Source organism: Ranitomeya variabilis, chromosome 6 (genome assembly GCF_051348905.1).
Source record: "Ranitomeya variabilis isolate aRanVar5 chromosome 6, aRanVar5.hap1, whole genome shotgun sequence".
NCBI classification, from domain to species: Eukaryota; Metazoa; Chordata; class Amphibia; order Anura; family Dendrobatidae; genus Ranitomeya; species Ranitomeya variabilis.
Window position 1 is genome coordinate 527,481,784 of NC_135237.1, and position 27,715 is coordinate 527,509,498.

Here is a 27,715-nt window from a genome sequence, read left to right on the forward strand (position 1 = left end):
TGGTGTATTTTTCTTTGTCTTATTTACTCCTTCCTATATTTGTATTTATTTTGCCCTGCACATTTATAGTGTATCCCTGAGTGACTGCGGCATGGTGTATATTTTCCTTTATCCTTGTCTGTGCTAACTGTGGGTATTGGTGAATAACATCTTCACTGGGTGGTGGGCGAAGGTTTCAGCCTAGGGCTGAGCTCAGGAGACAGGGTGAGGTTCGAGGCCTGGACATGCACACCATCAGTGTAAGCTCCAGGTAGAGGGTCAGTCAGGATTTCCCTAGTCTGAGGGAAACTGCAGGGGCCCGGGTTATTAGCTCTCGCTCACCTAGTCTCTCCCTGACAATTATCCACTATGATCGTGATGGTTTGGAGAGCAGTCACATCAGTGATGCCAATACTCTCCATGCCATCTGGAACACACTGAGCACAGCGTGAGAAGCTCTGCCTGTGACCGATGGTAACCTTAATGATGTCACCGCCAGTCACAAGCAGAGCTTCTCACGCTCTGCTCAGTGTGAGCCAGCTGGTGTGGAGAGCGGTCGCATCACTGATGTCACTGCTGTCCAAACCATCCCGATTGTCGTGGGACATAGCCATCAATGGATTATCGGAGAAAAAGTGCCTCAGAAAAAGTGGATTAGATGTCAATTCTGGAACTTTGCCTGGCTCTTCCTATTTGCCCTGGTGGGGTGGAAAGTGGGGTAATAGTATTGGCCCCCATGTCAGCTTTGTAATGTAAGCTGACATCAAGCCCAGGGGTTAGTAGTGGAGAGGAGTCTATTCGCCCCCCCCATTACTAACCCTGTATATTCAAATTAAAAGACACACACAGAGTAAAGTCCTTTATTTGGAACTTCACTTTTTTATTTTAATTCTTTGTAAATTTATGGGTGAAAGAGGGTCTGGGAGTTTTTTTTTTCAAATAAAGGAGACTGTGTTTATTTCAATTAAGGGACTTTACTCTGTCTCTGTCTTTATTACATTTGACTACGGGGTTAGTTATGGGGATGTCTGATAGATATCTCTCCATTACTAACCTGTGGGCTTGATGTCAGAGGCCATAAAACAGCTGACATCAATCCCACAACTTTTACCCCACTTGCCACTGCACCAGGGAAAGAGGGAAGAGTTGGGCAAAGTGCCAGAATTAGCGCATCTAATATATGTGCCTTTTCTGGGTCGACTGAGGACTGCTATTTTTAGGCAGGGGAGGGTCAATATCCATGGCCCTTTTCCAGTTATTTATTTAAATAATTAAAGCAAAAACGGCATGGGGACCCCTCTATTTCTAATAACCAACCATGATGATGCTCATAGCTGTCGGTTTTGCCTGTGTCAGTTATCAAAAATAGAGGGGACCATGAGTCTTTTATTTTATTTTACACAGTGTGTGCCGGGCAATCCCAGTCATGCCAATACTTGTCTTTCAGTAAGCTATGTTCGGGCTGCCGAACCTGAACAGTAACATGGACTTACCAGTGAAGTCCATGTTTGGGGACCATGCATTGACACTAGGTGTTCGATAAGGATACCTGAACTTTACCATTCCCGAACTACACCCCCATCGGTAAGGATACCCAAACTACACCCCTATTCAAAGCTATTTAAGAAAAACATAAATAATCCTCCAAAAACTACATAAAGTTATGTACACATGATGACTTTCAGACAAATTTTACTTGGAACCCTCCTGGAAATAAATAAAAAAATAAATACAGTATATGTACAGTAATGTCACAATGATTTGCTGTGCATATGTTCTATCTTTAATAACTTCTTTTAACTGCTTCATTCCTCCAAAGCTGTTAAATGCCTAAAGAAGGTCACTTGTCCATTATTCAGGGCACTTCCACTTAGAAAAACACCACTATATTATATATAGTGTTTTGTTTAAAAAATAATGCGGGAGGCAAAGCTTCCATAAAAGATACCCAAAATACATCAGAAGAGAAACCGCACGGTAAATAACTCTAGAGTTCACCTAAAGTGTCTTGTGCTTCAAAGATGACGTATATATAAAAAAGGGAAAAAATACCGCAAAATATTTATCTCTTACCTTTACAGATGGGAGGTGGATGACTCCATTGCCGATTGGCTTGACATTGAGCTCTCGTTGGTCCTTGCATAACATATCCCATGTTACAAGAGAATGTCACAACATCATTGTAATTGAAACCATTGCCACTTGTTCTTCCATAGATTGGACTGCCTGGATGACCACAGCTAATTGCTGCCATGTTTATGGGACAAAGAATGAAGATAATGTGTGAATTGGTTATAGATAAATCAGACCTGTAAACATAGTATCATAGAATCATAGAATGCTAGAGTTAGAAGAGACCTCCTGGGTCATCTGGTCCAACCCCCTGCTCAAAGGAGGATTCACTAAACCATCTCCGACAGATGTCTGTCCAGCCTCTGTTTGAAAACTTCCATTGAAGGAGAACTTACCAACTCTCGTGGCAGCCTGGTCCACTCATTGATCACCCTAACTGTCAATTAGTTATTTCTAATATCTAATCTGTATCTTCTTCCTTTTAGTTTCATTCAATTGCTTCTCGTATTTTCATGTGCAACATTACAAAATAACTGCAATATATATCATCTATCTATCAATCAATCTATCTATCTATCTATCTATCTATCTATCTATCTAAGATGAACAATTCTATTTGAGATGCCATCATTATAAGGAATAAGAGGGATAACTTTATATATGTTTAGATAGATAGATGTAATAGAACTGAAACAGCACAGGTAGAAAAAGATGTACATAAAAGCTTCCGGATAGTTACCTAAAAATCCAAAATGTTATAGTAAACCAGAAAAATGGAAGTTCTCCAAATCAATTCAAAATGATAAACAAAACAAAAAGAAAAGAATATAGACTCTCTATTAATCACAATTAGTGTTTAAGTAACGAATCATCTCGAAATACAATACTGAGCTTGAGGAAGGCTCAATATTGGGTTTGGAATTAGTTTATGGAGGTTTATTGACTTTCCACTGCATGTTCATACCATTATTTTCTATGTAAATCACAGCATGCTAAAATAGTTATATAGATAGAAAATTGTGATAACATGCACAGATGTGTCAACTTCTGTGCATGTTATCAGGCCAAAATCACCAGGGTATATAAATGTTGTGAATTTGGATTCTGGGCTCCCCCGGTGGCTACTGGTGGAATTGAACTGGTGTCTTCATCTTCTCTGTTCACCTGTTCCCATCAAGATGTGGGAGTCGCTATATAACCTTGCTGCTCTGTTAGTTGCTTGCCGGTCAACAATGTTATCAGAAGCCTCTCTGTGCTTGTTCCTGCTCCTAGACAACTACTAGATAAGTTGGACTCTTGTCCATGTTTGTTTTTGCATTTTGTTCCAGTTCACAGCTGTAGTTTCGTTACTGTGTCTGGAAAGCTCTTGTGAACGGGAATTGCCACTCTGGTGTTATGAGTTAATGCCAGAGTTTTAAAGTAATTTCTGGATGGTGTTTTTGATAGGGTTTTCAGCTGACCATGAAAGTGTCCTTTCTGTCTTCTGCTATGTAGTAAGTGGACCTCAAATTTGCTAAACCTATTTTCATACTACGTTTGTTATTTCATCTCAACTCACCGCCAATACATGTGGGGGGCCTCTGTCTCCTTTCGGGGTATTTCTCTAGAGGTGAGCTAGGACTAATATTTTCCTCTGCTAGCTTTATTTAGTCCTCCGGCTGGGCTGGGCATCTAGAATCAACGTAGGCATGCTACCCGGCCACTGCTAGTTGTGCGTTAGGTTTAGTTCATGGTCGGCTCAGTTCCCATCTTCCAAGAGCTAGTTCCTATATATGCTTATGCTATGTTCTCTTGCCATTGAGATCATGACAGTTTGACCGGCCCGCAAAGTGTTAATTGTTTGGGCTGAAGCAGGAGAAAAAGAAGTGTTGAAGGGAAATTTTTTTTTTTTCCCCTCAGAGTTTTGCTGCCTAGCCCTTAATTGCTGTCTAGCTGCTTCTTACCTCCTCTTAACCCTTGAATGGCTCTGTGTCCACCTGTTTGTAATGGATCTTCAGAGTGTAACTGCAGGTTTGAATAATCTCGCCACGAAGGTACAAAATTTGCAAGATTTTGTTTGTCATGCACCTGTATCTGAGCCGAGAATTCCTTTGCCGGAATTTTTCTCGGGGAATAGATCCGGGTTTCAGAATTTTCGAAATAATTGCAAATTATTTTTGTCTCTGAAATCTCGCTCTGCCGGAGACCCTGCACAGCAGGTCAGGATTGTGATTTCCTTGCTCCGGGGCGACCCTCAAGACTGGGCTTTTTCATTGACACCAGGGGATCCTGCGTTGCTCAATGTGGATGCGTTTTTTCTGGCCTTGGGGTTGCTTTATGACGAACCTCATTTGGAGCTTCAGGCAGAAAAAACTTTGATGTCCCTATCTCAGGGGCAAGATGAAGCGGAAATTTACTGCCAAAGATTCCGTAAATGGTCTGTGCTTACTCAGTGGAATGAGTGCGCCCTGGCGGCGACTTTCAGAGAGGGTCTCTCTGATGCCATTAAGGATGTTATGGTGGGGTTCCCTGTGCCTGCGGGTCTGAATGAGTCCATGACAATGGCTATTCAGATCGATAGGCGTTTGCGGGAGCGCAAACCAGTGCACCATCTGGCGGTGTCCACTGAGAAGTCGCCAGAGAGTATGCAGTGTGATAGAATTCTGTCCCGAAGCGAGCGGCAGAATTTTAGACGGAAAAATGGGTTGTGTTTCTATTGTGGTGATTCTACTCATGTTATATCAGCATGCTCTAAGCGCACTAAAAAGCTTGGTAAATCTGTTTCCATTTGCACCTTACCGTCTAAATTTATTCTATCTGTGACCCTGATTTGCTCTTTGTCATCTATTACCACGGACGCCTATGTCGACTCTGGCGCCGCTTTGAGTCTTATGGATTGGTCCTTTGCCAAACGCTGTGGGTATGATTTAGAGCCTTTGGAGACTCCTATTCCTCTGAAGGGGATTGACTCCACCCCATTGGCTAATAATAAACCACAATACTGGACACAAGTAACTATGCGTATTAATCCGGATCACCAGGAGATTATTCGCTTTCTGGTGCTGTATAATCTACATGATGATTTGGTGCTAGGATTGCCTTGGCTGCAATCTCACAACCCAGTCCTCGACTGGAGAGCTATGTCTGTGTTGAGCTGGGGATGTAAGGGGGCTCATGGGGATGTACCTGTGGTTTCCATTTCATCATCCATTCCCTCTGAAATTCCTGAGTTCCTGTCTGACTATCGTGACGTCTTTGAAGAATCCAAGCTTGGTTCGTTACCTCCGCACCGAGAGTGCGATTGTGCCATAGATTTAATCCCGGGTAGTAAATACCCAAAGGGTCGTTTATTTAATCTGTCTGTGCCTGAACATGCTGCTATGCGAGAATATATAAAGGAGTCCTTGGAAAAGGGACATATTCGTCCATCGTCATCTCCCTTAGGAGCCGGTTTTTTCTTTGTGTCAAAAAAAGACGGCTCTTTGAGACCATGTATTGATTATCGGCTTTTGAATAAAATCACTGTTAAATATCAATACCCATTGCCGTTGCTGACTGATTTGTTTGCTCGCATAAAGGGGGCCAAGTGGTTCTCTAAGATTGACCTTCGTGGGGCGTATAATTTGGTGCGAATCAGGCAGGGGGATGAGTGGAAAACCGCATTTAATACGCCCGAGGGCCACTTTGAGTATTTAGTGATGCCTTTTGGTCTTTCTAATGCTCCGTCAGTTTTCCAGTCCTTTATGCATGATATTTTTCGCGATTATTTGGATAAATTTATGATTGTGTATCTGGATGATATTCTGATTTTTTCGGATGACTGGGACTCTCATGTCCAGCAAGTCAGGAGGGTTTTTCAGGTTTTGCGGTCTAATTCTTTGTGTGTGAAGGGTTCTAAGTGTGTTTTTGGGGTACAGAGGATTTCCTTTTTGGGATATATTTTTTCCCCCTCTTCCATTGAAATGGATCCTGTCAAGGTTCAAGCTATTTGTGATTGGACGCAGCCCTCTTCTCTTAAGAGTCTTCAGAAATTTTTGGGCTTTGCTAACTTTTATCGTCGATTTATTGCTGGTTTTTCGGATATTGCTAAGCCATTGACCGATTTGACTAAGAAGGGTGCTGATGTTGCTGATTGGTCCCCTGATGCTGTGGAGGCCTTTCGGGAGCTTAAGCGCCGTTTTTCCTCTGCCCCTGTGTTGCGTCAGCCTGATGTTGCTCTACCTTTTCAGGTTGAGGTCGACGCTTCTGAGATCGGAGCTGGGGCAGTGTTGTCGCAGAAAAGTTCTGACTGCTCCGTGATGAGGCCTTGTGCCTTCTTTTCCCGTAAATTTTCGCCCGCTGAGCGGAATTATGATGTTGGGAATCGGGAGCTTTTGGCCATGAAGTGGGCTTTTGAGGAGTGGCGCCATTGGCTTGAGGGGGCCAGACATCAGGTGGTGGTATTGACTGACCACAAAAATTTGATTTATCTTGAGACCGCCAGGCGCCTGAATCCTAGACAGGCGCGCTGGTCATTATTTTTCTCTCGGTTTAATTTTGTGGTGTCATACCTACCGGGTTCTAAGAATGTTAAGGCGGATGCCCTTTCTAGGAGTTTTGAGCCTGACTCGCCTGGTAACTCTGAGCCCACAGGTATCCTTAAGGATGGAGTGGTATTGTCAGCCGTTTCTCCAGACCTGCGGCGGGCCTTGCAGGAGTTTCAGGCGGAGAGACCTGATCGTTGCCCACCTGATAAACTGTTTGTTCCTGATGATTGGACCAGTAGAGTCATCTCTGAGGTTCATTCTTCTGCGTTGGCAGGTCATCCTGGCATTTTTGGTACCAGAGATTTGGTGGCAAGGTCCTTCTGGTGGCCTTCCCTGTCACGAGATGTGCGAGGCTTTGTGCAGTCTTGTGACGTTTGTGCTCGGGCCAAGCCTTGTTGTTCTCGGGCTAGTGGATTATTGTTGCCCTTGCCTATTCCTAAGAGGCCTTGGACGCACATCTCGATGGATTTTATTTCAGATCTGCCTGTTTCTCAGAAGATGTCTGTCATCTGGGTGGTGTGTGACCGTTTTTCTAAGATGGTCCATTTGGTTCCTCTGCCCAAGTTACCTTCTTCTTCCGAGTTGGTTCCTCTGTTTTTTCAAAATGTTGTTCGTTTGCATGGTATTCCTGAGAATATCGTTTCTGACAGAGGGACCCAATTCGTGTCTAGATTTTGGCGGGCATTCTGTGCTAGGATGGGCATAGATTTATCTTTTTCATCCGCTTTCCATCCTCAGACGAATGGCCAGACCGAGCGGATTAATCAGACCCTGGAGACATATCTGAGGTGTTTTGTGTCTGCTGACCAGGATGATTGGGTTGCTTTTTTGCCATTGGCGGAGTTCGCTCTCAATAATCGGGCCAGCTCTGCCACTTTGGTGTCCCCGTTTTTCTGTAATTCGGGGTTTCATCCTCGATTTTCCTCTGGTCAGGTGGAATCTTCGGATTGTCCTGGAGTGGATGCTGTGGTGGAGAGATTGCATCAGATCTGGGGGCAGGTGGTGGACAATTTGAGGTTGTCCCAGGAGAAGACTCAGCTTTTTGCCAACCGCCACCGTCGTGTTGGTCCTCGGCTTTCTGTTGGGGATTTGGTGTGGTTGTCTTCTCGTTTTGTCCCTATGAGGGTCTCTTCTCCTAAGTTTAAGCCTCGGTTTATCGGCCCGTATAAGATATTGGAGATTCTTAACCCTGTTTCCTTCCGTTTGGACCTCCCTGCATCCTTTTCTATTCATAACGTTTTTCATCGGTCATTATTGCGCAGGTATGAGGTACCGGTTGTGCCTTCCGTTGAGCCTCCTGCTCCGGTGTTGGTTGAGGGTGAGTTGGAGTACGTTGTGGAGAAAATTTTGGACTCTCGTGTTTCCAGACGGAGACTCCAGTATCTGGTCAAGTGGAAGGGATACGGCCAGGAGGATAATTCTTGGGTGAATGCATCTGATGTTCATGCCTCCGATCTGGTTCGTGCCTTTCATAGGGCCCATCCTGATCGCCCTGGTGGTTCTGGTGAGGGTTCGGTGCCCCCTCCTTGAGGGGGGGGTACTGTTGTGAATTTGGATTCTGGGCTCCCCCGGTGGCTACTGGTGGAATTGAACTGGTGTCTTCATCTTCTCTGTTCACCTGTTCCCATCAAGATGTGGGAGTCGCTATATAACCTTGCTGCTCTGTTAGTTGCTTGCCGGTCAACAATGTTATCAGAAGCCTCTCTGTGCTTGTTCCTGCTCCTAGACAACTACTAGATAAGTTGGACTCTTGTCCATGTTTGTTTTTGCATTTTGTTCCAGTTCACAGCTGTAGTTTCGTTACTGTGTCTGGAAAGCTCTTGTGAACGGGAATTGCCACTCTGGTGTTATGAGTTAATGCCAGAGTTTTAAAGTAATTTCTGGATGGTGTTTTTGATAGGGTTTTCAGCTGACCATGAAAGTGTCCTTTCTGTCTTCTGCTATGTAGTAAGTGGACCTCAAATTTGCTAAACCTATTTTCATACTACGTTTGTTATTTCATCTCAACTCACCGCCAATACATGTGGGGGGCCTCTGTCTCCTTTCGGGGTATTTCTCTAGAGGTGAGCTAGGACTAATATTTTCCTCTGCTAGCTTTATTTAGTCCTCCGGCTGGGCTGGGCATCTAGAATCAACGTAGGCATGCTACCCGGCCACTGCTAGTTGTGCGTTAGGTTTAGTTCATGGTCGGCTCAGTTCCCATCTTCCAAGAGCTAGTTCCTATATATGCTTATGCTATGTTCTCTTGCCATTGAGATCATGACATATAAACTTTTGATCAGGGTCATTTGGATGTTTTGGGTTGTCATTATGATTTAAAAAGAGAAAACACAGTAGTTTGACAATAAATGGCTTCACCCTCTTAGGGGTCGAGTTCCCGCCTCTGCACAGGGGGAATCTTGGGCCATCTCCACTGCGGTCTCCCATTCTTCTCCTGCTGCAGTGGAGCCTGCTCAGCGGAGACGTCGGTCCCAGTGTCTCGCTCAGTCTGACTCTGTACAAAGGGTTATTGCTGCTTTTCCAGCTTCTGCCATTGTAGCCAGTGCTGGACAGCGGTGAGCAGATGCTTTTGGGACTAAGTCCTTTTCCCTTCTGAGCATGCCCAGGGTGAGATCTCTCATTGGAGATCGAGGGTCACATGCTTAGATACTGCAGCAAAACCCATTGGTTCTCCAGGAAGGTCCTGAAGTTCCAAAGGGCTCTGTGGCTGCCTCTCATTGGTCCTTCTAGGAAGGTTCTGTACTTGCTGCAGCTATAAAAGGTTTGCATGGCCGCACGGCCATGCGCTAGTATCAAATCTAAGTTATGTGCTTTGCGCCAGTTTGGTTACGTGTGTATGTGTTCAGGGCCCCAGCTGAAATAAGCCCCTAGAATACCGGCTCCTCCGGTGAGGAGATTGTATGATTGCATAACCACAAACTGCTATCTGCTCAGCAGTTGCTGTGTTCTCCTGTGAGTGTAACAGGACACAGTGCTTTCTTTAGGCGACTCTGAAGTAACAGAGTTCGCTTCAACCGCCATATAGGGCCGCCATTTGCCAGCAGCAGGTTCTCTCCTGCACGGTGGACCCCGGGCTGCGAACACGCCAAATAACATCTCTCTATTTACTCAGTGTGTTCCGCCAGCCCTAACACACCCAACTCGAACCATGAGTGGAGAAAAAGTTTTGGTGTTATCATTCATATTCTCTGAAAAAAGGCCAAGAAAGCAAAAATTCTGCCGGGGTATGTAAACTTTTGAGCACAACTGTAGATATATAATGCAGATAGATAAATATTAGAGGATAGATAGATAGATAGATAGATAGATAGATAGATAGATAGATAGATAGATAGATAGATAGATAGATGATATATATGAGATAGATAATACATAATAGATAGGTAATAGATAGAAGATAGAGATAGTTAGATAGATAGATAGATAGATAGATGATAGATATGAGATAGATGATAGATAATAGATAGATAATAGATAGATAGATGGTAGATAGATAATATACAGATAGATAGATAATAGATAGATGATCGATATATGAGATAGATGATAGATAGATAATAGATAAATAGAGAGATAATAGATAGATGATAGATAATAGATAGATAGATGATAGATATGAGATAGATAGATGATAGATAGATAGATACATAGATAGATAGATGATAGATCGATAGATAGATAGTTAGAAAGATAATAGATAGGAGATAGATAGATAGAAAATAGATGATAGATAGAAAGAGAATAGATAGGAGATAGATAGATAGATAGATAGATAGATAGATAGATAGATAGATAGATAATGCAGTAATAGTTTTAACGTCTATAAATAATTTGTTTTTGTGTACAGGAGATTTACTTCAGGCGTCTGCCTTTAGACCGGCGCAGTGTCACAGTTGTAGACACCTATTACCTCTCTCCTCGCTGTTCAGCATAGCGGTTGCAGCTACTGTAGTTTGCTATAATTGGACGTTGAAAAACACTACATTCACCCTTGCTGCTGCTAGCAATGACCCATGAGCAATTATTTCCCGTGCTCTATTCTTATTTCTATCCTGCAGATTTGGAAAGACTTGTTTGACAGAGATTCATTCTTGTTTAAAGATTATCGATAGAGAAACATGTTGTTCCCTGTGGTCTAATACCCTTTACTCGCCTTAGTTTAACATGAAAAGTAATGGAACCCTTGAGTGTTTCCATCTGATTATGACAACTATAGAACATGTATTTAGTAAGAACTGACATCCATTGATTAGATTATTTTGCCACAATATGAGCATTAACTATGTCAGATTGGAAATTGTGATATTTATCTGAATATACCCTTAAACAAAAAGCAGTTATATGTGATGCCAGTCACCACTCAAGGACACACCGTGAGGCAGAGAAGTAAGATGTTCTGGGGTCAGTACCAAAAGAGCACATAAATAACCAAGGGAAAGACAAAGGCATAAGTTAGATCATAATCCAAGGGTCAAAATACCAGGAGATAGCGGAGCATGCAAAAGGGCAAGACAAAGGGGTAGTCAGAACACGGTCCAAATGGTCAGTTAGCAGAAGATCAGAACAACAGAATCAGGCAAACACTCACTAGGAAGCACAAACTACGTCTGTCAGGGATCAGGGGCGGGCAGCTCAGTTAAATAGCTTGAGTAATCTCTAGAACAGAGAACACCTGGAGAAAGAATAAGTAATTTTCTTATTTGTTTTGTTGGATCTCGTAGGGTAGAAGTTATTTTCTGTTTGGGAACGAGCTCTTTTTACAGCTATATGGAACTGACATGGTCACCTTCATGGTGCCTGCCTATACTAATTTGAGCCAATGATACATTTGGAGCAGATTTCATCTATGGTGTTCGACCACTTTGAGGATGTTTTGAGGTGGTCGCAATATATAGATAGCATTTTCTCATTTTAACTGCAACGTTAGGTAAGTTAAATGGCTTTATTTTATTTCTAAACAGTTTTGACCCTGATAATAAATCCAACATGGTCAGCTCCCATACTGAGTTATAATTTTTTTGACAAGTTATAGTGTATTATACTATTTTTAAAAACTCTCTCTTTATTAAACCATCTGTTAAGAACAATACACAATGATTTTACATCCAACATCTGAAAAAAAAATTGATTTCCTGACCTATAATTAGTTTTTAAAAACTGAATTTATAATTAGAAATACCAGGTAATTTGATGAGAGAAACTTAATTCCAGCTCACCCAGTTGCTCTATGCTCATCCACCTGGGGCTCAGAGACCGGCCTCGCCCTGGCCTCACATCAAGGAAAATAGAAAAATTGGAGTCTGGCTCAACAGGACTGGATTTTCCTTTTCTTTTTATTTTTTTTTAAAGAAATTATAGTGCATACAAAAGAAAAATGTACATTGTCGACATGACCCAGTCGACGCGTTCAGTCTTACTCATGACTCATCTATCATGTATCTATCTATCTATTATCTATCTATCGTCTGTCTATCTATATATTATCTATCTATTATCTATCTATTTATTATCTATCTATTATCTATCTATCATGTATCTATTAACTATCTATTATCTATCTATCCATCTATCTATTATATATCTATCTACTTATCTATCTATTATGTATCTATCTAATATCTATCTATTATCTATCTATAGTATATACTCGAGTATAAGCTGAGATTTTCAGCCCATTTTTGGGGGCTGAAAGTCCCCCTCTCGGCTTATACTCGAGTCATACCCAGGGGTCGGCAGAGGAGGGGGAGCGGGGGCTGTCTAATTATACTCACCTGCTCCTGGCGTGGTCCTTGCTGGTCCCTGGCTCCCCAGCACCCCAGCTTCTTCCTGTACTGAGCGGTCACATGGTACCACTCATTACAGTAATGAATATGCGGCTTCACCTTCCATAGGGGTGGAGCCGCATATTCATTACTGCCATGAGCGGTAATGGTGACCGCTCAATACAGGAAGAAGCTGTGGCACTGGGGAAGCAGGCACTGCATAGCGCCAGGAGCAGGTGAGTATAACGGGGAGTGGAGCGCTGCCCTGCGTGATGTTCACCTGCTCCTCACTCTGGCGCCACTCCATCTTCAGCATCTTCTGCAGTGACGCTCAGGTCAGAGGGCGCAATAACGTGGTTAGTGGGCGCCCTCTGCCTGAACGTCAGTGGAGAAGACGCTGAAGATGGAGCTGCGCCGGAACGAAGTCAGGTGAATATTGAAAGTGCGGGGGCCTGAGCGACGGAGAGGTGAGTATGTGATTTTTTTTATCGCAGCAACAGCAAATGGGGCAAGTGTCTGTATGGAGCATCTTATGGGGCCATAACATTTGTGCAGCACTATATGGGGCAAGTGTCTGTATGGAGCATCTTATGGGGCCATAATTAACGTTTGTGCAGCACTATATGAGGCAAATGTCTGCATGGAGTATCTTATAGGGCCATAACGTTTGTGCAGCACTATATGGGGCAAATATCTTTATGGAGCATCTTATGGGGCTATAATCAACATTTGTGCAGCATTATATTGGGCAAATGTGTCTATGGAGCATCTTATGGGGCCATTATTAACCTTTATGCAGGATTATATGGGGCATATTTTAATATGGACATCTTATGGGGCCATCATAAACTTTATGGAGCCTTATATGGGGCTCCTGATTCAATATGGATATTCAAAAACCCTTAACCTACTGATGTCTCAATTAATTTTACTTTTATTGGTTTCTATTTTAACTTTTGACATTTACCGGTAGCTGCTGCATTTCCCACCCTAGGCTTATACGTGAGTCATTAAGTTTTCCCAGTTTTTTGTGGCAAAATTAGGGGGGTCGGCTTATACTCGAGTATATACGGTATCTATTATCCATCTATCTATCTATCTATCTATCTATCTATCTATCTATCTATCTATCTATTATCTATCTCTCTACCTATCTATTATCTATCTATCAATCAATCAATCTATTATCTATGTATTATCTATCTATTTAGCATCTATCTATCTATCTATCTATCTATCTATCTATATGTTATCTATCTATTATCTATTTATCTATCTATTTATCATCTATCTATTATTTATCTATCATCTATCTATTATCTGTCTATTATCTATATATGTATTTATCTGTTTTCTATCATGAATCTATTTATTATCTATTTATTATTTATCTATTTATCTATCTATTATGTATTATCTATCTATCTATCTATCTATCTATCTATCTATCTATTATCTATCTATCTATCTATTTTCTACTGTATAATTATTTATTTCTTATTTGCTATTTTGTTTGTATTTTTTACTGAACTTTCACTCTTTGATTTTATAGTTCTCTTTGTTTTTTTTATTATTTAATTATATTTACTTTAAGTACATTTGAGCTCACTGAAATACAGGACAAACAGTGTTAAGAATTTTTTTTTTGGCTGACAGCGATCAGTGTCAGTGCAGATTTATTGGGTGAATGGCCTTCTCAGAATCTGTGCTCATGAATACTTTCATGAGACAGCTGTTGTACTGTAGTAGCTGAATATCTCAAGAGTAGGCCAAATAAAATGGAAAACTGATTATCTGCTCAACTGACAATTCTACATCCAGATACAGTAGATCTTCTTACATTGCAACATAATCATACATTATTCTAATAGGTGCCGGACGGAAAGAGAACGTTGTCGGATAGATCATAATTATTTCTCCGTTGACAAACATTATTAAGAGGATTTTTGCAGACAGTTCCTCGCTGCACGATACCGGGAAGCACCAGGCCTAGAAATGCACCTTGATAAACAGGCAAAGCCTAAATTATAGAGAAGGTGACAATTTTATGATCTGAAAAAGAAGCGATATAAACATCAAGGGCAAGATAGGACAATCAAATGAGTCCCTGGTGCTCGCTGTGGGGCTGCGGATATGTTTCATGCTGTTTCAAATTTTTCATGCCGTTTGCTCTGAATTCTGGTCACTCCTTCTCATCTGTAACCATGCAACGTGGCAATTGTGAGGCAGTGTACACGGATCTAAGCATTGATTAATACATTGCGGCACAATAGGTAGGATGCATCATGTTAATATTTGATATTAGAGTATCCTCACATCTTATCAGACAACTTTCTGCATATATATGTATAGATAGATAGATAGATAGATAGATAGATAGATAGATTATTATACTTGTCTTTATTATGTATACCCCTCCTCACATGTAACGCGCCATGGAATAAATGGCGCTATAATAATAATAATAATATATATCCTCTTACAGACCACAAATACATCTCGAAATTGCCTTGAGATATAAATGAACAGCATTCACCAACAGGGAAGCAGTTGTCAGCTGCGCACTATAGCTGACAGCCTGCTGCATTAGTCATGATTGGCAGTGGCACCAATCATGGCCATTTATCCCTTAGATGCCGCTGTCAATAGTGACTATGGCATGTAGATGAAGAACAGACTGTGGGGGGCTCTATCTTTAACCCCATCAGCCATTGGCACACTGTGTGGTCCTGATGGTTGCCATTGCAACTCATGGCCTCAGAGGCTGCCGGCTATAGTGACCTGTACACAAGATAGCAACATTTACAGTATTTTTACCAATGAGGGTGTATCTTATAGTCTGAATGTAGGTTACAATGGGGTGATGGCAGCTGTGGAAGGTCACAGGAGGCAGGGTCACCATTGCAAGAAGCCAGCGGAGGCAGGAGTGGGGCAATGCTATGGGCCCTGGGCTGGGAGCACGGTGTGTCCCAGTGGTGAGAGGCAGGGGCCATTGATCACTCAGTGATGGGATTCAGGAAAATAGTAACGACGCATACACGGACTTAGATCTTGGCTCAATTACAAGCCAAGATCTCAATCTGCATATGTACCAGTGCCATTTTCCATAAGCCCCCTGTAGGGGATTAATGTGTGCAGGGGAGACTCCATTACAGCCTTGCACCACCAACATTTTCCTTGAACTCATCGCTGGGACATCAATGGCTCCTGCCTCCCAATGATTAGAACACCCCCTCCTCCCAGCCCAAGGCTATAGCATCGCCCCACACCTGCAGCGGCGACCTTGCTCCTACCTCCTGTGACCCTGTTGCATTTCCTCCACCCCCTAGTAAAGTAAATTCATACTATAAGACAGATCCCTATTTTCACATTTTTTTTCCTATTTCCTCCTCTAAATTTGGGGTACGTCTTATAGTCCTAAAAATACACCGGGTGTTAAAAATAATTTTTTTCTTTCCTGTCATGTCACTTTGAATTAATTCCTGAAAAGCACCTGAAGGGTTAATAAACTACCTGACAGCTGTTTTGAATACAATGGGGGCGCTGTTTTTAAAATGTTAGCACTTTTTTTTTTTTTCAATGTGTAGGACCCCCAAAGTCACTTAAAAACTGAATAGGTCCATGAAAACATATGCTTTGCAAATTTCTTTGAAAAAAATTATGAAGAGGACTAGAACTCTAGTGCCACTTATTGGAAGTAGCAATCCTAAAAGTCAATATTGACCAACGAGCCTTTGTCACATAACTTGTGATAAAGCCAGAACCAAAATCTCAATCGCAATTTGCAGACACTGTGTCTTGGAGTACTGCCCCCCATTAGTGCAAAGTGTGATATCTGGTTTGGCTGGGTGAGAGGCGTCTGACCGGATCCAAGAGGTAACATTTCTCTTTGCAGAGAGGGACATGTCATGCCAAGATGAAGAGACTTTCAAGCTTTGCAATGCTTCTCTGGGAAATACACAAATTGTTTCTTCAGAGAGGAAGAGGACTAGAACTCTAGTGCCACCTATTGGAAGTAGCAATCCTAAAAGTCAATAACGACTCTCTAGCGAGCCTTGCCACATGACTTTGGACAAAAGCTAAAACCAAAATCTCAATTTGCAGACACTGCGTTCAAGGCTTGAAAGTCTCCTCACTTTGGCATGTCAGGCTTGGCATTTGACTCTCTGCAAGGAGAAATGTTACTGCTTGGATGTTTGAAAAAATGAAAAATTCCAGCTTCTTACATCCTGGCAAAACAAGAACATTTTACAGATGGTGCTGATCTAAAGCAGACAAGAGCTAAATGATATTTATTAACTGTTTTGTGTGGTTTGACTATTTGGATTAAAGGGATAATCAATTATTCAAAGTTTGAAAATTGCTAACTTTTTGCCAAATTTCTGATATTTTTATAAATAGATGCAAAACATATTGACCTAAATTTACCATTGACATAAAACACACTGCTCAAAAAAATAAAGGGAACACTAAAATACCACATCCTAGATATCTGTGAATGAAATATTCCGGTTGCAAATTTTTATTCATTGCATGGTGGAATGTGTTCAGAACAATAAAACATAACAATTATCAATGTAAATCAAAATGAATATCCCATGGAGGTCTGGATTTGGAATGATACTCAAAATCGAAGTGTAAAATCAAATTACAGGCTGATCCAACTTCAGTGGAAATGCCTCATTACAAGGAAAAGATGCTCAGCATTGTGTGTGGCCTCCACGTGCCTGTATGACCTCCCTACTGTACAATGCCTGGGCATGCTCCTGATGAGGCGGCGGATGGTCTCCTGAGGGATCTCCTCCCAGACCAGGACTAAAGCATCCGCCAACTCCTGGACAGTCTGTGGTGCAACGTGATGTTGGTGGATGGAGCGAGACATGAAGTCCCAAATGTGCTCAATCGGATTCAGGCCTGGGGAACGGGCAGGCCAGTCCATAGCTTCAATGCTTTCATCTTACAGGAACTGCTGACACACTCCAGCCACATGAGGGCTGGCATTGTCCTGCATTAGGAGGGACCCAGGGCCAACCGCACCACCATATGGTCTCACAAGGGGTCTGAGGATCTCATTTTGGTACCTAATGGCGGTCAGACTACCTCTGGTGAGCGCATGGAGGGCTGTGCGGCCGTCCAATGAAATGCCACCCCACAGCATTACTGACCCACTGCCAAACTGGTCATGTTGAAGGATGTTGCAGGCAGCAGATCGCTCTCCACATCATCTCCAGACTCTGTTATGTCTGTCACATGTGCTCAGTGTGAACCTGCTTTCATCTGTGAAAAGCACAGTGCGCAAATAGTGAATTTGCCAATCCTGGTGTTCTGTGGCAAATGCCAAGCATCCTGCACGATGTTGGGCTGTGAGCACAACCCCCATCTGTGGATGTCGGGCACTCAGACCATCCTCAAGGAGTCGGTTTCTAACCGTTTGTGCAGACACATGCACATTTGTGGCCTGCTGGGGGTCATTTTGCAGGGCTCTGGCAGTGCTCCTCCTGTTCCTTCTTGCACAAAGGCGGAGGTAGCAGTTCTGCTGCTGGGTTGTTGCCTCCTACGGCCCCTCCATGTCTCCTGGTGTACTGGCCTGTCTCCTGGTAGCGCCTCCACCCTCTGGACACTACACTGACAGACACAGCAAACCTTCTTGCCACAGCTCGCATTGATGTGCCATCCTGGATGAGATGCACTACCTGAGCCACTTGTGTGGGTTGTAGAGTCCATCTCATGCTACTACGAGTGTGAAAGCACACCCAACAATCAAAGGTGACCAAAACATCAGCCAAAAGCATTGGTACTGATATGTGGTCTGTGGTCCCCACCTGCAGAACCACTCCATTATTGAGGGTGTCTTGATAATTGCCAGTAATTTCCATCTGTTGTCTATTCCATTTGCACAACAGCATGTGAAATTGATTGTCAATCAGTGTTTGATTCACTTGGAGTTATATTCTGTTGTTTAAGTGCTCCCTTTATTTTTTTGAGCAGTGTATAATGTGCCATGAAAAAGCAGTCTCAAAATCACTGAAATAGGTTGAAACTTTTCAGAGTTATAGGGGGCATGGAACTTGTGTTGAAGCGGACGCTTACAAATGAATATGTATTTTTATGTAAATTAGTAGCTAGCATATATTAATTAAAGGGGTTATCTAGGACAATATTAATTATTTACTGTAGGTCTAACAGCTAACAGACAGGTAGTTGCTAACTACCCGCCTTTTCTGCCCAGTACAAATCTCTGCTGACACAGAAATCTGTACTGACCTCTACTGCCAGCCATTCTGTGACTCTGTCGACAGAGAAGCGGCTTCTCTTCTCTGTTGACGGGGCATGACTACTGATGTCATACTGATTGACAGACTAATTCCTGCTGCATAACAGTAGGAAGACGGCTGTCAGTCAGCATGATGTTGGCAGTCACACCTCGTCGGCAGAGCAAAGAAGACCTTTTCTGTAGCTGTGGAGCAGCAGTATCACCAACAAAAGCGATCAGTGACCCCCAAACAAGGGGAAGACAAAGAGTGATAGATATTGTAAGGAAAGCACCATAATATGCTGCCTTTTTGTAACAATAGAAACACATTTTAAATCTATTAATGACTTAAAGTTTTAGTCCCATCTCATAAAAAATGGCAAAATTCACAGGATATGTTATCACTTTATGATCTCTGGGAGTCTGAATTACATCCCAATGCAATATCTCAGGTCCCCTAACTGTGAAAAGATTTTCAATAGTATTAGTCTTTTCATAAGGACCAAAGGGACCTTTATGGACAACCCCCTAGGCTCACGACCAGGGAAACCCCTGGACGCAACTTTAGTAGTTGTGCCCCTGGATACACCGCTGATTTAAAGATGTTGCCCAGGCTTGGTGTTGGAGTCTGCAGTCATTTTATGTAACTTGTGAATCATCATAATGTTCACAGTACACACTGTCATAAATCTATGGTGTCAAAGCAAGAAGCTGGTAGTCAAGTGACCGTAAGTATGCGATTTGTATACTTCTGGCCACATTCTGACTAGACGTGTCCAACCTCACTCAATTCACTTTTATTGATTGAGTGAGGCCACACATGTCTAGTTGACAGGGGATTTCATGTATGTAAAATTGTATACTTGCGGTCATGCGCCAGACTGCTTTTCATGGTGTCAGCACTAAAGAATCCTGACAGCAAGCAATGGGCACATAATGAGGATTCACAAGTCTGCAGATTGACTGTAGACTTGAGTCCCAAGCCTAGACAACCTTTTTAGTGTTGTGTTACATTTTTTCAACTCAGATTTTCTGTGTATGGAAAACGTTTGCATCCCTCAAATACATAATTCCCCTCAAGCTATCAATATCATAAAGGAAAAAAAAATATTGTCATGGTGGACAATCTTTCGATGACAACTGTACCCCAGTACACCATATATTGCTACATTTCCAGTGACAAAGTAACAATATTTCAACACATGGAATAGCAATAAAAAAAAATCAATGAAGTCACAAGGTGTTTACTTACGCACACAGGATGGCAATTGACCAGACCAGTTGTGATCTTGCTGGCAAATCCTTACTGATGACCCAATCAAGCGAAAACCAGCGTTGCACTGATACACAACAGTATCTCTGTAGCCATAATTCTCCCCAATCACTTGTCCATTCACAATTAATTCAGGCGTTCCACAGTGACCAGCTGCAATGTGAACAATAAAAGATGCATGTCAGCCAGATTCACCCATTTCTCATGTATACGAGTGTATTCTAATTCACCCAGATGACAGATATTTGAAAAAAGGTCTGGCATGTTGAAAATAAGCAAATAAGCACAGTACTGTACCTGTCAGCTACTTATTACCCTAAACCTTTAAAACCACTCAGAAGTTTGGCTATGAGATGGGCATGCATGTGTATGGAGGGAAATAAAAAACAATTACTCAACATGTGTGAATACCTTTAAAGCAACAAATTAATAATATTAAAAAACAAAAAAATATTGATTGTTTTTTCCCTCATCCAAGTCTAATTTTATTTTTAGAATTACTAGTCTCTAATTTCCTTTTATAACCCTCTTTTATATTGGTAAATTCATGGGAATGCTTATATCACTTACTTAATTTCTTCATTTGATTATTATATGAAGTACATTATCTAAAAAACGGGTTCAATCAGCTTCAAATTTGAACGGCTCTTTTAGGATGTTTAATAAAGTAAATAAAATACATAAAATGCATATAAATATTAAACGTTAAACAGGTATGCTTTATCTAGCGCACTCTGTCAGGACTTCAAATATGGCAACTGCCATCTATCTCATTGTGTAGCCCGTCCAAGGTTTCGGAGGACAAGCAGTAGGATGGGCATTGTGAAGTGCAAGACAGACGCACTAAAACTGTCAGGCTGACTGCCATATGTTCATTCTCAGACAGCTAAAGAAAGGTATTTATCTTCTCCTTTAGTCTGGCTCTACACAGTGTCCTGTCAGGTTGACCAAACAGAGGATTGTGCATTCAAGAAGCTGGACTGGACTCTCCTCTGACCTGAAGTCTGTTTCGAACAACCAGTCCTAGTGCATGACCTCAGAAATCTACGACTAGTTGTGATTGACAGCAGTTTCCCTCTTTAAAATCCTGTTAGTATGCACTAGATAAAGAATAACTTTTTGTTAAAATAAAGGGGTTTCAATGTGTATTATTTATTATAGTTAGTTATTGTATTACATTTCTTTGATAACCCATATAATAGCATTATACACCAGAAAGACCTTTACTCATATTATTCTGTGGCCCCTTCCATCTTATGTTAGCAGTGGTTAAAGTATTTTTCTGACATTCCCTGTTCTCTAGAAAAGCTCCACAGCTTACACTACTAGATCTGTAACAAGACCCCCAACTATCCTGTGGCTTTTTTAATGATGCTCTCCATATACGAGTCCTAGGAGTCGTTTCAGTCACCCAAAGGTTCCAAGTTCCAGGTACAATCTTTGAAAAAATATACTCATAGCTGAAAGTTTAATGGAAGTGAAAGGTACCTAAACATCTTGTCTCAGTGCCACTCCAAAGTCCAGAAGATAAGCATTCTCGCACAACGGACCCTACAAGCATGTACCCTGAATCACAGGTGAATATCGCTGTTGATCCAAATGTGGTTTGTGTTCCAAGTTTCTTTCCATTTGGTGGTACAGGAAGTTCCCCACATGACGTAACTAAAATATGAAAACAATCAAAAAGGTTATAAGATGTAAGCTGCAATAAATTAATAGGCCGGGGCAGTTTTATAAAAAATATATAAAAGAACTGTCTTTGTCATTCATAGCAGCCAATCATATTGCAGCTTTCACTGTAAGTACTAAGTTTATAATTATTGGCTACCTGGCTAAACCCTTTTGTTAAAAAAAATAAAAATTTTATTTTAATTGTCAATTATTCTAGTGTAAAATTCAGATGGGGGAGAGTGGGAACCTTGCTTGCCATAAAAGCTTACACTCTACATAAAAGAAAGAAAGAGAGGACTCCGCTGACCAGGGCCAGCTTCACCACCCAGCGCACCAAGGCATATGCTAGGACAAACAGGGTGGGCCCATTCAGTGGCATAGTAACCCCACAATGCATCATACTTTCAACTGTTTCAGCATCCTAGATGCCAATACAGTTAAAAACAATGATGGGAGCGTCAGCTGATGCTTCCTCTTCCATCATTCCCATTCTGTGTCTGAGCTCCGTGACATCTCAGTGTAGAAAGTACAATGATGTTACTACAGCATGCCCTGTGTGCCTGTGTGCTGAGCAATGCAGAGGGACAGAAGACACTGAAGAGACCTGAGCAATGAGGGAATGGGTAGAGGTGCATATTTATTTTTTATATATTTTTTATGTATGTAGCAGTATAGGGCACAAAATACTTTATGGAGCAATATATTGGGTCCATTACACTGAATGGAAAAATAAATGGGGCCTATTATACTGAATGAAACAAAATATGGGGACCATTATACAGTATGAAGAACTATGTGGTGCCTATAACACTATTTGGAGCACTATATAGCGCCCATTATACCGTATGGAGGACTATGTGGTGCTCATAATACTGTAAGGAGGATTATGTGGTGCCCATAATACTGTATCAATGATTATATATGAGGAAAATGACTTTATTAAAGGGTACCCTGCTGAGGACAGTTTCTATTGGTAGGGTACATTTATCAATATCCTGAACCTGTGGACCCTAGATCACATGAGTCCCCTCTGCTGTATGGACTAGTAGAATTTACAATAAATATCACTCATGTAAGGTAAGAAGTAAGTGAAATCTTTGGCATTGTACTACACCTATAACTCTATGCTGTATCTGTGCATCATAAATCGTGGCATTGTAAAATGAATTCATTGGGTGAGGGGGAGAGGGTAAATGCAAATGATGAAGTGTGGAGTGTAAGGGGGACTGCACATGATGAAGTTTAGGGGTTAAAGGAGACTGCACATGATGGAGTGGGGGTAAGGGGGACTGCACATGATGAAGGGGGAGTGGGGCTGCACATGATGTGGGGGGGGTAAGGGGGACTGCACTTGATGAAGTGGGGGGTAAGGGGGACTGCACATGATGTTATGTGTCTGAGGGGAGACTGCACATGTTGAAATTAAAGGGGGATAGGGGGCTGCAAATGATGGAGTAAGGGGACTTCAAATGAAAGTGGGGAAACTGCAAATAATGAAGTGGGGGAAGGGACATGGGACTGAAAATGATAAAGTGGGGGGACAGGGGACTGCAAATGATGAATTCAGTGAGAGAGACAGGGACAGCAATTTAATTGAAGGTGGGGTGGGGAGAGCAAATGATGAAATAAAGGTGGGGGTAGGGAGAGCAAATGATGATCTAAGTGAGAACAAATAATGAATTTTGAGGGTGGGGGAGTAAGTTAATGATGTGTTGAATGTGGGGTAGAGCAGTTGATAATGAATAGAGGGTGGGAGAGAAAGACATGACAATGAATTGGGGCGGGAGGGGCATGTAAATATAATGAATCGGGGTTAGGGTTAGAGCAAGAGGTACATAGTGGGGGGCATTTGGCATGAAGTAACTGGCAATGAATTGGGGGAAAGAGTACAGGTGCTAATTAATTTATATATTAAAGGGGGAAAGTGGCTATGTATAGTTAGTGGGGGCACAGTGGCAGATTATAATTTATATTTGGAATGGTGAGTTGCATAGTAACCAATTATATAATGATTGTGGGTGCACCTCTGTATTCAGATGTGTAGTGTAGAAGAAAGGGGAAAAGTGGGGAATGTGCTCTGTATGTGATGCTCTAGGTAACTGTTATTTTATGCAGAGACAGTGGTCTGTGCTGGATGAAAAGGAAAAGCAAAGATAAAGGACTTCAGCTAGAGACGTCACTGGTGAGTCAGTGTGTTACCTGTACACTGACTGTATACTATATACAGAGCTGCAGTGTATAATGTCACTGGTGATCACTGGTTTAATTGTACACTGACATTATATACAGAGCTCCTGTGTACATTATCACTGTATTACCTGTAAACTGACACTCTCCTGTGTATGTCACTGGTGATCACTGTATTATCTGTACACTTGGAGCCTGGGCGGACTCTCAAGGGGGCCTAAAAATTTGGCCAGTATGGAGCCCCAAAATTCCTAGTGGCAGCCCTGGGTGTGATAATCCGCTAGATATCATAGCTGTAGAGCCTGTGTTGCAGTACAAAATTATATTAGCTTGCTCTATAAAGCTTCAGCAGTGTGGGAAATGGTACTGAGAAAGATTTTTTGTGATCCACAAATCGAACCTCAACGTATTCAAATTTGAATGAAACAGCAAAATAAAATAAATTCAACTCAAACTCTATCTTCTGTAGATAGATCCACTCATCTATAACGCAGCATATAACATAAAAGAAGACCATAGATAGTCCTGAGTTAGGCAGCTCCACTTCCAGCTGTGAGTTTGACACAGTTCACAGTTTTCTGTGACATAACATCATTATTGCTACGTGTATAGGAGGTTGGATTACTGCTTAATACATTAGCTTAGCCAAGCCACGTCTATGTCACAGCCGAAGCATTTTATATAACAACCTTTTTGTTTAAATTCATCTCAATAATAATTAGAATGAATCCTGATACACTATGTCTCATCTGGTCACATTTATCTCTTGATATTTCATACTCACAAAATAAGTGATGATCTGAATGAAAGATTCAATGTGTAGTTTATGATAAAATCTTTCATCAAATATCACAATTTATCCTAAGCACTATTTCGAAGATCTATTGAATACAGCCTTAAAAAAATCCATCTACGTACTGCAACTATTTCATATTCAGTATATATAGTGAGCATTTCGACAGCTTTGTGCTGCCTTCTGAGAAGCAGACACCGTTGAAGCTGTTTCTAGGGACTTCCCAAGGGCAAGAAGGTCAGCAATTGAATTCAGATTGAGCCTACGAGCTTCAAAGACAACATTGTCAAACTCGAAAACCCCACACGAAATGGAAGCTCAGCACCAAACAAGTCTGTACTTTTTCTGATAATATATGACTTACTACTCTTCTGAATAACTAATACATATTTTGAAAAAGCATTAACAAAAAAACATATTTATGTATTACCCATCTTCGTAATTATGCAACATCCAGCGCTAAATAATCTTCTATACATACTTTGGCAGTGTGGTCTCTCGTTTCTCCAGCTCCATGTTCCATTGGCAAGGCACTGAATAGATGCTGGTCCCAAACGGAAGTAGCCTGGATCACAGCTAAAGACAACTTTTGTCTTGTACTCATAGTGGGATCCATTGACGATACGCCATCTTCCGTGCTCCAAGGTGAAAGAATTTATACTTGGACATGTAACAACTTTAAAAGAAGCAAAATGAAGCTACGTTATATCAGAGCAAAAACAGTGTATTTTCTGCCATACGCCAATTAAAGCTCCAGAACATGCATTTTCTTGCGTTTCTTCTTTTTAAGTGACATGTTTTCTTTCTGTAGAAATTTTCATGTTCTGTAATTTTACTAACTATTTTTAATATGCGACATTCTGGGAAAATAGCTGAAAGTTGAACTATTCCCATAAAGTTGGGGTAATAAGAACTTTGATTCTCTCATGGAAGAGAATCAGGCCCATTATGATAATGATGCTCTGCTCCAACTCTTAATAGGAGTTTGAGCCGAGTGTCATCTTAGTATGACCCCATTCTTTCATCAGATAGAATCGTATCAAAGATGCAATGAAGATGGAGAACTTTATTGCTCCTTCTTCTCCATAGTCTGTATCTGCATAAATTGGACTGCACTCAGTTGACATCCAATTGCAGTCCAATGTTTTAAATCCACCAATAGTCTTGCACGGATGAGTGTGATCCGATTTGCGGCACCAGTTGCAACATGCTGTGATGTTTCTCTCATGTTGAATTGGCATGAGAAAAAAATAGCAGATCTGCATTGCCTCAAAATATAGCATTGGTCCGAGTGTTATCTGATAAAAAAAACATTGAATAGCACTCGTCCAATGAATTTGCTTGTGTGAACAAGCCTTGATGGTGAAGCATGCGCTACCTCCAATATCTTATCTTCTTGGTCCTTGCACAACTAGAGTCCTATTTTTGCCTTCTGATAAGCCACTCTGACAGCCTCTTTATGTCTATAGGGCCAAGTGACTGTTTTTCATGCAGAGTCATGCATCATGTATGATTGATTACTGTTATCTTTACATGTGTATACACAGCTATTTTTTTTCCTATACTGATTCTCAGTTTGACTAATCCAACCACTGCCAAGTGCATAAGTGAACAGGTGGACTTCCGGAATAGACACCTTCAAAAATTTCCTATTGGCAAACCCAGCTATTTAGAAAGTTCTCTGGAATGTTTTCAGTGTGTCTAGTCTGGTACAGAGGTGTGCTGAGTTGTCGGTGTTTTGATTGACAACTCGGCCATCCAATCTGAGACTGGGAGGTGCTGGCTGTCTTCAGGTGTTCATTGTCCCAGGTGATTGCCCAGCTATGTAGTCCCAGACCTCTGCAAGATGTATCTTCAGCTAAGTGTAGTTGGTGCTTAGTGTTTTGTTTGATGATCTTTCATTGTTTGACCTTGGATCTCGTTTTGATCATCCGTCTGTTTAACCTCTTTGTTCTGATCCACTATCTTCCTAGTATTTTGACCTCAGACCATTACCTGACTAGGCATTTGCCTCTTCCCTCTGTTCATAACATACGTTCCTGGCTTTTGATCTCAGACTCCTTGACTATCCCAACTCATGGATTCTCCATGAGAGGTGACTCAGAGTCCCAAATTGCCAATTACTGCAATAGTCACTTGTGCGAACAAGACATCATCGCTCCAGTCAAGCATACAAAGACTGTCAGTGGACACCAGAAGGACAGCATTCTAGCAAAAGAGGTTAATACAAACATGTATTGCTTCTTTTCTTCTAATATTACATTCCCATTCTTATTCCATTTTGTTTCAATCATGGAATACCCTTTTAACTTTGCTTTTTCTGCAGCTTACTTGTATTACATCTCAATCTCAAAAACCGGCTCTGTCTTGCTCGTTTTCAGACCATCTTTCTCCAATAGTAAAAATAAACTTCAAGTCAAATCTAATCTCAAAATATCAACTTGAATTAATTAATTACATTTGAGCTTAGATTTATGTCCAGGAAAATAGAGAAATGGCTATAACAGTGTTTCCCAACGCCAATCCTCATGGCCCACCAACAGGTCAAGTTTTCAGGATTTCCTTAGTATTGCATAGGTGATAGAATTATTGCTCGTGCAGGTGTTGCAATTATCACATATGCAATACTAAGGAAATTCTGAAAACATGACCTCTTGGTGGACCTCGAGGACTAGAATTGGGAAACACTGGGCTAGAGACTGACCTAGCAGAGAGACAGCTGAACAGAATTGAGAAACTTGCAGTGCACTGTAGTACAGGCAAGCTTCAAAAGAAAAATTGTTAAGCTTTTTAGGAAAAATTATTTGAAGAAATGTTTTATATCACACAGAATGCACTAAAATTACAAAGAAAGAGCTGGAAAGAGAAGTTTCTATCAGGAATTTTAAATGCTTGTCATTTGACACATAGGTTATTTTATCAGTTAAGTGTGCCAAATTGAATTCACAGCTTTGATTTATACTTGCTAATACTAACTAGCGAAAAGCAGGAGAATCGAAACATTAACAGCCTGATATCTTGACAACTTGGAGGATAAAACTGTATCTTTGTTAAATGAGCATTACAGGTAGAGGGTCTTGTCACATTATATCTCATTAAGCACTATTCCAGTATGTCAGTGGTTAAAAAGTAGGGTTTCAGAGATACTTAGGTCTTCATTATAGAAGTAATTGAAAGACCTAAGCAGTGGCGAAAGCTTATAACATGACCCAACTAATT

General features: G+C 41.4%; 1 protein-coding gene across 7 annotated transcripts in view; it reads right to left on the minus strand.

Annotated features, from left to right (window-relative positions):
* The window catches only part of CSMD3 (CUB and Sushi multiple domains 3), a 1,888,113-nt gene that overhangs the window by 158,917 nt on the left and 1,701,481 nt on the right, over window positions 1-27,715 (minus strand). For all 7 annotated transcript variants that reach the window (XM_077271102.1, XM_077271099.1, XM_077271098.1 and 4 more), the window contains 4 exons: window positions 24,978-25,172; window positions 21,334-21,507; window positions 19,825-19,998; window positions 2,053-2,226 (listed from right to left, as the gene is read on the minus strand). In XM_077271102.1, the coding sequence (XP_077127217.1) occupies window positions 2,053-2,226; window positions 19,825-19,998; window positions 21,334-21,507; window positions 24,978-25,172 (717 nt within the window). The remainder of the gene's footprint in view (window positions 1-2,052; window positions 2,227-19,824; window positions 19,999-21,333; window positions 21,508-24,977; window positions 25,173-27,715) is intronic.